At 39.5% G+C, this 12,418-nt stretch overlaps 1 protein-coding gene across 3 annotated transcripts in view; it reads right to left on the bottom strand.

The window, feature by feature from the left end:
• Positions 1-12,418, bottom strand: part of CPNE8 (copine 8) — an 84,594-nt gene that overhangs the window by 22,661 nt on the left and 49,515 nt on the right. For all 3 annotated transcript variants that reach the window (XR_013545691.1, XM_020796991.3, XM_020796990.3), the window contains exons 9-11: positions 11,322-11,426; positions 10,437-10,478; positions 9,555-9,630 (exon numbers count right to left, since the gene is read on the bottom strand). Coding sequence is in view for 2 of the 3 variants with exons in the window: in XM_020796991.3 (XP_020652650.1) it covers positions 9,555-9,630; positions 10,437-10,478; positions 11,322-11,426 (223 nt within the window). In the remaining variant the exon portion in view is untranslated. The remainder of the gene's footprint in view (positions 1-9,554; positions 9,631-10,436; positions 10,479-11,321; positions 11,427-12,418) is intronic.

Below are 12,418 nucleotides of genomic sequence, written 5' to 3'. Positions count from 1 at the left end.
AGGAGGAAGTTTTGATGTGCTGTTCAAAGAGGCCTTTGGTAGCATCTCCTCCCTTTAATATACTTAGAGACTGATGCTTTATTTAAGTGACTTATATTTGCCGTTACCTCTGGAGGTTTTTTTTCCTTCAAAACTGTTGTTTTGTCTTGGTGGGCGGGCTATTTTCCCTTTTATTACTGTTAGCTGCCCAAAGTAGTGCTTTGTCACTAGAGGAGGCAAGATAAAAATGAAACAAACAAACATATACTAGTCCTTGCTTTTGCTATAACACACTAAGGGTGTGACTACAAAGTGAGGGAAGTGCAAGTTAATGCACATTCTCTAGCAGGAAAGTCACACTGGAACATTCTGTTCTCTTCGATATAAGTGGCCACATAGGCAAAGAAAGAACAGCCTTCTAATTGCAGTTCTATTTAGATGGCACGGTTCAAAGCAACTGCCTTGAAAGGGCTTCCCTGCTTCAATGACTCTGTTTCCTCATCTTATCTTACTCACAGGAGAGCATATTCAACTTTAAATAACAAACAAACCAGAGGTCTACCTATCTTGGAGAAGATGGAAAAATCAAGTCTTAGGGGAGAATCTTAGGAGAGAGGCTTTGCAGAGAGAGGTGACAGCTAGTGCTGTATGTGTGGGGGCACATGCACATGCATGCACACATGCTCTTCTTGCGCTCCCTTTGGGGCAAAAGGTAAGGGGGAAGGTGCTTTTCCAAAGCATCTCTTTCTCTTCCCCCCCATGTGTGCACACGTGTGTGCATGCATATGCATGAGCTCTGTTGGTCTTTTAAGACATAAGACATAAGACATAAGAAATTTATTTGTCATTGCGCTCACAAGTGGGTGCAACGAAATGAGGTGCTCTTCCCCAAGGTAAAACTGGAAAACACTACAAAAAAAAGTTAAAATATACACAACTTTCACCATCCAAATATAGATACCCCGTTTTCTCTCAGCAATTAAAATCCACTAAAAACCTATGGCCCCACATTTAAACTCAATACTGCACTTGGGTAAAAACTGTTCTTGAATCTGCTTGTCCTTGCTTTCAATACCCTGAATCTCCTTCCTGATGGTAATAGTTTAAAGAGCTGATATCCCGGATGAGAGGAGTCTTTCAGTATGTTAGATATCTTTCTCTTACATCTGTTCTTATACAATTCTTCCAAAGAGGGGAGTGAACAGCCAATGATGTTTTGGGCCGTCTTAATCACCCTTTGAATTGCCTTTTTCTCTGCCACTGTGCAGCTCGTGAACCATACACAGAGACAGTAGGATAATATGCTCTCAATCGAACTCCGATAGAAGGTGATTAACAAACTCTCAGTCAATTGTTGCTTTCTAAGAATCCTTAGAAAATACAACCGTTGTTGTGCCTTCCTGATTAACGCAGCGGTGTTTGCACTCCAAGTCAGGTCATTTGTTATGATAGTCCCAAGAAACTTACATTCAACCACCTGTTCCACACAAACTCCATCTTTTCTTTCTGCATTGGCTCACACATTTTGAAACAAAGTGAAAAGATTCCAAGTTCTGTGGTGGAGACAAAACTAGATTGGGGGGTGTGGGACCCCAGGCTGATTTGCACTTTGAATGCTCTTGACAGAAATAAAAGGAAGGAAACAAGAATTTGGCTACATGTGGAACATTCAGGAACTATGAAAGAAGAAAACAGTTATAAGGAAAACACCAGTTTCAGAAATACCTCTCAACCTTGAAAAACTTATCAACCCTGAATTGCTAAGTGAAGAAACATTTTTCAGCATGACCCCTGCATTTAAAGATAACAGGTTTTAAGATAACATTGTCAAGAAGAAAATCCTTTTAATATTAATGCAGCTTTAGGCTTGAGTGTGTTCATGAACTTGTTAACTGTTTAATTTCATTTTAGAAGTGATCAAAATTATTGGGCATAAATATCTAGAGTCGCATACAGTGCAAATGGGTAATCGTTTAAAAAGAATTTAAAAATGGCATTGAAGGGTTCAAAGTCTCCAGAACAGTGTCTAAAAGTGGTTCAAACTGAGCTTTATAACTATTGAAATGAATCTACATAATTTATTGCAGCTGGTTGAGTAAGAGTAATTAACTTAAATGACTAAGGAGAGCTAGATAATATTACTGAACTCTTTAGAGAGTCACTGGGATAATTATACCAATTCACTGTACATCTTTACTCAGCTTCTGAAAACATTAAGTAAGAGTGAAAGCAATTGTGCAGCCATGCTTTGTCCAAGCCCTCAAGCCCATGGAACATATGCAGATCCTCCATGAGATCTTGCTAATCCATTAGGTGAACTTGAAAAGTAAAGGGATGAGTCTGGGCATGCACTGGGATATTGGTGGAAGAGCCAGTCCCTGCAGCTAGCAATGCTCATTGGCCTGATACATAAATCCACAGATAAATTGCCAATTAATTGAAAACACAACAGGAAAAGTTAGAGGAGGAAGAAAGGACGCTTAGTGTACTTAAAATTTTGCACACACATACGGTAGCTTTTAAAAACATTACAGCGCTATTCAAGCACTATGGAGGGCTACATGGATGATATGGACAATGGCATGCATATAAGTCCTATCTCCCACATAAACACCATACTCAGAAGTGCCTTGTACAGTTGTGCGAAGATCTGAAGCAGAGCCTGTCAAATGTATTCAACTTAAGATGCTCACTGCACTCCCATGACCAGGAACCCTGTCTTATCAGAAAGAATTAGGAAAAAGCCAGAAAATAAGCAAATCCTTTGTTTGGAGTTTGGGATGGAAAATTCCGACCATGCTTACAAGGGAAGGTGCTTGAGACCATGCCTCCCAGTTGACTTTGCAACCTGGGTCTGGATTCACCTCTTAAAAGAAGACTTGGCACAGGCATCTGCCATGAACTTTTGGGACTCAGACCTAAAAAGTTTTCTGCACTGTTCATGAAGGGGTGGTACACAGTCTGAAGAAGTGGGAGATTACTCACAAAAGCTTGCAATCTGTGTGATTTTTAAGTGGTTTAATAAAGGTATATAGATAATAAAGAACCTGGACAAGACGGAGGTCCTGAGGGTGGGTGGTCCCTCTGTTAGCAGTTTGGGTGACTTCCTTTCGTTTGGGGGGACGACTCTCGCCGCAAAGAGCGAGGTTCGCAGCTTGGGGATACACCTGGACCCGGCGTTTTCCATGGAAATCCAGGTGGCGTCCGTGGCCTGCTCCGCCTATTTTCATCTATGGCGGATTGCCCAGCTGCGACCATATCTTGATGACTACTCGTCCATGCACTCATAATCTCTAGATTAGACCATTGTAATCCGCTCTACGTGGGGCTGCCTTTGAGATTGATGCGGAAACTTCAAATGGTGCAGAATGTGGCAGCCAGGCTTCTTAGAGGGGTGAGGAAATATCAGCATATCTCTCCCACTCTGGCTGCTTTGCATTGGCTGCCCATTCGTTTCCGCATTGACTTCAAAGTGCTAATGATGACGTACAAAGCCCTAAACGGTTTGGGACCTCGATACTTGGCAGATCGTCTTCTCCCACCTATATCTACCTGAATCACCCGGCATAGCCAGCAGGGACGGTTGAGGGGTCTAACGCCAAGAGAGGCCCGGAAAGAAAGAACAAGAAACTGGGCCTTCTTGGCAATGGCCCCTCGGCTATGGAACAGTCTCCCAAGAGAAATCCGTCTGGCATCCTCGCTGGATATTTTTAAAAGCCATTTAAAAACTTGGCTCTTTAGGCAGGCCTTCCCTGCAGTCAATAACTGATCTTTATTCTTTGTCTTTTAAATTATTTCATCATGGCAATGATCTAAAATAAGTGTTAAAATTATGATGTTTTAAATGATTTCTATGATATCTGTTATATTATGATGTTTTATCATTTGTGTAAGCCACCCTGAGTAGACTTTGTCTAGGGGGGGCGGGGTAAAAATCTAATAAAGTAAAGTAAAGGTATCACCTAACTCTTGCCTTGTCAGAGTTACTGATCACAGAAGCCTTGTAACCGTATTCAGCAAAGTGTGCTTACAGGCTCCTTTGCAGACTTTCACATTAAACATGCAGAGGTCTTGCTGATTCCAGATGGTGTAGTAATGTTGGGGATAGAACTGACATCACGACACATTTAAACTTCTTTCCCTCCAGTTCACACATAACACCTAACTAGGTCTGACTTCTGTTTAAGATACTGCAAGATGTTGTGATATTCATCTATATTCATGACAATCTACAGGGATGTTTATTTATAAATACTGTACTGCTGGATGCAGGGCCACTTGCACAAACCAGTAATGTATGTTCATGTCTGTCCTCTCAGGCAAAACCATTTATCCTAGCAGTAAAGCAATTCATTTCAAAAGGTGCAGACACACTGACTGGAACAAGAGAAATTTATTTCACATTTTTTGGGTAGCAAGTATGAGAATATTGAAAATTGAAAAATGCTGCAAGAATTAACTATTGCTGTTTTGGAAAGCAGCTAAATATGGACAGATATTTGTTGACAGTTGGTCAAGATGGCGGCGCAAGCACTTGCAGCGGCTAGGCATTCCAGAGATCGGCCCTTATTACGGACTCTACATGCTCAGGCACAAGTAATTTACAGTCGACAAGAATTATTATCTATTGGCAGAGAAGGTTACAACTTTGAATCAACGGTCTCAACTTACAACATCCCAGCTGAGCTTTTAAGACAGCCTGCATATCCGGGGGTTACTCCCCCTGCTCTCCCTGTCAGGAAGAAAAGAGCACGGAGAAAACGCAAGCAGAAAAGAGGTTGCAGGGCCGGTCTACGAGTGAGGTTAGGCAAAAATCCTCACAAGCCTGCATTGCCAAGTCTTTTTGTCTCAAATGTTAGATCTCTACCCAACAAGATTGAGGAGCTGGAACTTACTATCTCCCTACAGAAAAATATTCGAGACTGTTGCGTTATGATCTTTACAGAGACATGGCTTAACTCTTCCATCCCAGGGGAGGTAATTGAACTACAAGGACGCAGAGTACATCGAGCAGACAGATCTGTTGAATCTGGGAAGAGCAGAGGTGGAGGGGTTTGTGTTTACACAAACGATAATTGGAGCACAGATGTTAAAATACTGGACATTCACTGTTCTCCTGATTTGGAGTATTTGGCAGTGAAATGCCGCCCCTTTTACCTGCCTCGTGAGTTTAATGTTATTATAATAACAGCAGTATATATACCTCCTGATGCTAACACAACCACAGCTTTGAGTTGTTTGTTAACTGCTATCAGCAAACAGCAGCAGGCCTACCCAGATGGAGTGCTGGTGGTAGCAGGTGATTTCAATCAAGCCAATTTAAAGACCGTCCTCCCTAACTTTTATCAGTATGTGGACTGTCCCACTAGAGGGGAAAATACCTTGGATCAGGTATATAGTAACATCATACATGGATATAAGACGAAGCCATTGCCTAGCTTGGGACAGTCAGATCATATATCTCTTTTTTTGATTCCATCATACAGACCTCTTGTTAAAAGAATCAGACCATCAATTAGAGAAATACAAGTGTGGCCAGTGGATGCATCTGAGCAACTTCAAGATTGCTTTAGGAGCACTGATTGGGCACTGTTTGAGGAGGACAATGTTGATACTTATGCCTCAACAGTACTGTTTTATATCAAAAGCTGCATCAATGTTGTTACTACTACCAGACAAGTACGAGTGTTTTCTAATAACAAGCCTTGGCTAAATAGAGAAGTGCGCCTTTTATTAAAAGCCAGAAATGCTGCTTTTCATTCTGGTGATGAACTACAGTACAGAGAGGCTAGAGCTAAACTGAAAAGGGGCATTAAGGATGCCAAAGCTATGTACAGCCAGAGAATTGAACAACACCTTGAAAGTTCTGACACTCGCAGAGTGTGGCACGGCCTAAGACAAATCACTGGTCAGAGTAACAAAAACAGTCTGTGTAGCAGCAGTGATTTTTTGGCTGAGCAGTTAAATCAATTTTTCAGCCGTTTTGAAGTGGAAACAGGAACAACCATTATTCCAGCACCTACTGTCTATAATACATCACTAGAATCTACCATCAACAGACAACCACTAGTACTGCAGATTTCAGATGTGAGACGCGCTTTCCAGAATATTAATGTTCGAAAGGCAGCTGGACCAGATGGAATCATGGGACGAGTTATTAGGGGCTGTGCTGCAGAATTAGCTGGAGTTTTTACGGATATTTTCAATCTATCCTTGTTGCAGTGTTCAGTCCCCACTTGCCTGAAGACATCTATTATAGTGCCAGTCCCCAAGCAGTCAGCTGTGGTATCTCTCAATGATTACAGACCAGTAGCTTTAACATCTGTTGTTATGAAATGTTTTGAGAGATTGGTGCTGGATTACATTAAGGCTAGTCTTCCACCTTCTTTGGACCCATGGCAATTTGCATACAGGAAAAATAGATCTACTGATGATGCTGTGTCCATTGTACTCCATACTGTATTGAGCCACTTAGAACATCAGGGAACTTATGCGAGGCTGTTGTTTGTGGATTATAGCTCTGCTTTTAATACCATTCTACCAAATAGGTTGTTTTTTAAAATGATCAACCTGGGATTACCTCAGGAGATATGCATGTGGATAAAGGATTTTCTGACAGATAGGCCACAGTCAGTAAGGATGGGATCTCACCATTCTTCTACCCTGGTACTAAGTACAGGAGCTCCCCAGGGCTGCGTGCTAAGTCCCTTCCTCTATTCCCTGTACACACATGATTGCACCCCACTGTATAACACCAATGCAATTATTAAATTTGCGGATGATACGACAGTGGTGGGACTCATAAATAAGAACAATGAGTCTGCTTATAGAAAGGAAGTACAAAGGTTGATACTTTGGTGTAAAGAAAATCATCTCACACTTAACATCAAAAAAACTAAAGAACTCATAATTGATTTTAGGAGGAAGAGATATGTACATTTACCACTGTACATAAACGGTGAGGAAGTGGAGAGAGTTGGTAGTTTTAAATTTCTGGGTACTTACATCTCAGAGGACCTCTCATGGACTATAAATGCCAACATGCTAATGAAGAAGGCACAGAAGAGGCTGTATTTCCTGAGAATGCTCGGCAAGTTAAATTTATCTCAGCATTTGCTTCTGTCATACTATCGTAGCACCATTGAGAGTGTCCTAACCTATGGCATTCTGGCATGGTTTGGGAGTAGCTCTGTAGCGGACAAAAAAGCTCTACAGAGAACCATTAAAATTGCCCAGAATATCATCGGGCTCCAGCTACCAACCCTGGATGACATCTTCACATCCCGCTGTCTAAGGAAATCACATAGCATCCTGAGAGACTCTTCCCATCCTGCTTATAACTTTTTTGAACTGTTACCATCTGGCAGAAGATATAGAACAATTAAGACTCGGACCACACGTTTTCTCAATAGTTTTTATCCCAGAGCTATAATTGCGATTAATAATGAGCTTAAAGACCACCAGTAGTGAATAATTAGTTGGACTGTGTAACTTGGCCTGCGGTGTAGATGTTTGTATTTTTAGTGGGGGACTTTTAGTGGGTGGGGAGTGTTTGGGAATTTTATGTGTGTGCATGTGTCTGGTCTCTGGGTGTCTGTGAATTTCGTTGTATGTGTATATACTTACAATGACAATAAATTATTATTATTATTATTATTATTATTATTATTATTATTATTATTATTATTATTATTATTATTATTATTATTATTATTATTATTATTATACAGTACAAGGATACACTACCTCAGAGCTGTACTCAACGAAGTCTGTAACAACTATCAGGCAGTCACTGAAACTTGCCTGACAGTTATTCACAATCATCTTGACTTTTTTTACCATTATCCATAGTTATTCACAATCATCTTGACTTTTTTTTACCATAATCCCTAATTAGAACTGGAGGCAGAAGAAAAATTCACCGATCACTTTTGTCTCTTCTCATCTGCACAATGAACAACGCCATAGCTAAGTCCTCTGCTTTTATTTTCTTTGAAGAAGCATGATGACTTACTAAGACATACATCTGGAAGTTCTAGTTCCATTTCTGTATACAGTTATTTATTTACTTCTTTTCTGGCTACCTTTCTCCTAGTGTAGAGACCCAAGGAGGATCACAAATAGTTAAAATATAGATACAAATGAAAACTAGAGATGGAGATACTCATACAGTATTTGTATACAAATACAAGTATCCCTGCGCAGCTGGACCTAATGATGGTCCACCACCCCCCCAAGACCGGGCCATCCACTCATGTATCCTGCTGCAGCGCTGGTCCCTCTCATCCTTCCAATGGCATCTGGAGCTTCACTCTCTTCCTGCTCAGCTGGCCACTCAGTGGGGAGACTTGTCCTCCTGCCCCTTGCCTGGAGTGCGCAGCCAAGCAGGAAGAGAGCAGAGCTCCAGGCGCCATTGGAAGGATGAGTGGGACCAGCACCACAACAGTATTATCTTTATATAATATCCCCCTCTCTAGTGAAAACACAATGGCCTAAATCCTCTCACTTTACATAGTAAGTTGCACTAGCATAGGCCTGCTGAATCAGTGGGGAGTTAATCAGGCCTACTCTAGCTGTAACATACAAGTTGCAAATGGAGTATGGCCATTTGAATCACTGGAACTTATGGAGGAGCTGACTGTTCAAATACCCACTGAGTCTGCGTGTCTGCTCTAGTGTGACTTACTACACCGAGCAACAGGATCTCAGCCAGTAAGTTATAATATTTTTAAAAAATTAAATATAATTACACTGTTGTTGTTACATGCTGTACAATCACTTCGAACTTAACCATAACCCTAACGTATCTTTTCAAGGTATGCAAGATATTCAAGTAGTGGTTTACCATTACCACACCTCACTGAATGTGCATGTCCGAGCAGGGATTTGAACCTAGGCCAACATTCTATCCACTAAATCACAGTGGCTTTCATAATATAATAATAGTATTTTAAATATACTTTGAAGACCATCAATCAAAAACACTTAAAAAACAAAACACAGACACACACAAGTAAGCAGTAAAACATACAGTATCCTGAAATATTTATATAGTGATACATAATGTTAAAGCTATTATCATAAATGTATAAAATATTTCAAGCCATGCTAAAAAAATTAGACTTGTTTTATGTAGTGGTATCCATTTTCGGGAAGGAGCTCACAAATACATTGATTGCATTCACACAATATACATATGCCTTTATACACAAATAAGATGTCTACCTTTGATCTAAATGCTCTGCTTCCCATAGTAGCAGTGAAAACCCAGAATACTGTAATACTGATGTCTGTGCATGGCTTGTGCAACTTTGCTGAGGCTAAATGTGGTTAACTAACAAGGTGCCAGGGTGTGTCAGTCACAGGCCTGGTCATGCACTAGACTTTAGAACTTGGGATGTACTCTAGCATCTCAACAAGTTATATAAGCCTCATCTGGACAGCCACAGAATTCTGGCCAAAGATTGTTAGGAAATATAGAAATTGAATATTGGCATATGTGAAAAAGGACATCAACTGTTCAGTATTTGTGATCGAAGAGATACTGTATAAAAAGACATGTTCAAATTACTTACCTCATACACATTAAACTGTGATTGGCCTCTGGATAATTCTCTAAAACTTGTTGTGAATTCTCCAATAAAGTCATGACTAAAAACAGAAACACAATTTCAGATTAACAAAGTAATAGCTGAACGTGGGAATAAAACATCCCATAACATCTGATTCCTCTAAGGAATATTACACTGAATAAATCAGCCAGATCCTTACTCACACACCTTTCATCTGGCCTTCAAAGTAAAATCTAATTCATTTAAATATGCATAATATATCTTCATTTTTAAGAAGTAAGAATGAAAAAGTTTTCCTCATATCACTAAAAGTCTGCAGTACTGAACTGGCAAAATTAATCACTAGTGGAGTACAAATAGTCAGACAAACCTCGATTTAGTATACAAGTTGACACTCTTTCTGTTCAATACATTATCATAATCAGTGAATATTGTTCATTACATTTTAAATCTCAAACACTGAGAAATAAAAGACATTAAAACTGAGGTTCTTAGGATTCTAAGAAGAACTCTGTGTTGAGTCTGGAGTCTAGGAGTCTCAAATGAAAATGGCAGACCTTTTTTACTACTTTTGTGTAAAGTAGTTAAATTGTATAAACTCTTAAAGTAGACAAGAAATTTCCTCATCTGAAAATGCATAAGGAAGAAGTTTGGTACACATGTGATTGCAAATCAAGCTTGTGTACAACCAGAAAAAAACCAGTCTATTCATTTCCTTTTAACATACACTCATATTCCCTTGTTTAAAATGTTAGATTTAGAATCAATGGATGGATATACCTTCACAGCTCAATCCCAGCCCCAAACTGTCAAAACTATAATAAGTATGTAAATAACGGCATTCCTTTTCTATATTTAATTTATGAAATGCAACAGAATAATTACCTTCCATCTCTATCCCAGTCATATACCTCTACCTTGATTGTTCTGAAAGGGAAAAAATAACAACTGGGACATGAACATTAAACTGGGACATGAACATACATTAAAATAATTATCAACATAAGAAATAAAACAAGTACAGTGGACCCTCTACTTAAGGAATTAATCCATATTGGAATGGTGGCTGCAAGTCGAAAAGTCTGTAAGTCGAATCTCCATTGACCTACAATGCACTGAAAACCGATTAATCCCATAACCAGTGGTTTTTATTCTATTTTTATTCCATTTTGGTTTTTTCCTGGTCTGTAAGTCGATTCTCTGGCTGCAAGTCGAATCTAAATTTTGCAGCCAGAGAAGTCTGTAACTCGAAAAGTCTGTAAGTCGAGCCGTCTATAAGTTGAGGGTCCACTGTAATGTGCTTGATCATTTGCATTATGCATATCCACTTCTAACGATTAAGCTGTAAGGCTGACAGCCTTTTGTTTTTTAAAAAACATTTAAAATATTTAAATTTCATAAATGGAGGGTTTCCTAGATCTCTACTTATTGCGTAAAAGGCAACCTGAAATGGAAGGTTTTTGTCTGATAATGGAAGGATGGAGTGGGGGGGGCAATCTGATTTCTCAGGGTAGTGCATTCCAAAGCCTGGGAGGAGCCACTGAGAAGGCCATGAAGAAAACAGTACCCACCATACCAAACACACCACAATACTTCATTTATCTCTTATACTGCAATTCTATATCTGCTTTCTTAGGACTACAATCCACTATGCATACTATATGGATTACATAATGTTAACATTTCATTTATTAGGAGTTTTGGACTGATGGCATGCATTTTATGCAGTTTTATAGAGAGCAATAGTCAAAAAGGTTCAGTCTCTCTTACCTGTCATAGTCTCCATTACAAAGTGCTCTAACAGAAATCTTGAACGCTTGCCATACTGGATTTAAGGTATTTTTTACAACTTCTGTCTTGTGGCAGACTGTAAAACTAGAAAACAATGTTTAACATGTTACTTGGGATACTATAGTCTGCTTGCCTGTTTGTGGGAGCTTATTACAAATTAAGTGAAAATAAAAAATTTGGGGGGCGATCCCATGGGAATGACTTTAATGCTATCTGTATTACACATATAAACCACTTTTAAAACAGATGTAGAATTAGGAACAGATGATCAATGGCAGCATGAAGAACAGTATATGAGTAACAAAAGGAAGTTCACATGAGCAGAGTTCTGGATGGCAAACATTTCCATGATGTATCCTATAGGAAACAAATACACACACATCTGAACCATTCTTATGCACTGATCTTTGGTGGAAGCTCCTGATGAACCTGTGCTTTGGTGTAGAGTCTCTGGATTTTCTCAGCCTGATGGGCATCTTGGAAGTATCTGGGTGGCCATTGCTAGAAACAGGATATTAGACTAGATGGGTCCTTTGCCTGATCCAGACAAGCTCTTTGGATGACTGCAAACAATATGAGATGACTTCTGAGATATGCAGAGTGCCTTTCCCTCAGCACATTGCCCGTAAATATCCTTCAGCACCTCACACAGTGTAATATGTATTATCATGGAACCTTAGGCAATGGAGTGAATGTAACAGGATGGAAAAGAAAGGTGTCAGAAGATAGAATGGGAAGTCCAAAAATACAGATTCCAGAATCTGCCACTATACATAATTCAAAGATCCCTCAATCCTCCTCACTGATTTACTATGAAATTAACATTCTAGAATCCTGCTTGTCTTCCCATTATGGACTTACTGCAGCAAGCTAACCAAACATAATGAGCAGAACACTTTCTGCTAATCTTTTATTAGCATTTAGTGTAGTGGTTTTTTTTTATGAAGCTCAGTTTTGCTACTGCATACATACAAAATATTGATGGAATGTTTGAAAAGCCACTTGAATCAGTTCTACAGAGGAAATGTCCATGCTTTTTCATCATATATAAAACTGAATGGTGATCTACACTTTAA

Source organism: Pogona vitticeps, chromosome 5 (assembly GCF_051106095.1).
Source record: "Pogona vitticeps strain Pit_001003342236 chromosome 5, PviZW2.1, whole genome shotgun sequence".
NCBI classification, from domain to species: Eukaryota; Metazoa; Chordata; class Lepidosauria; order Squamata; family Agamidae; genus Pogona; species Pogona vitticeps.
The sequence above is the reverse complement of the archived record's forward strand: the minus strand, read 5'-3'. Positions and strand labels throughout refer to the sequence as shown.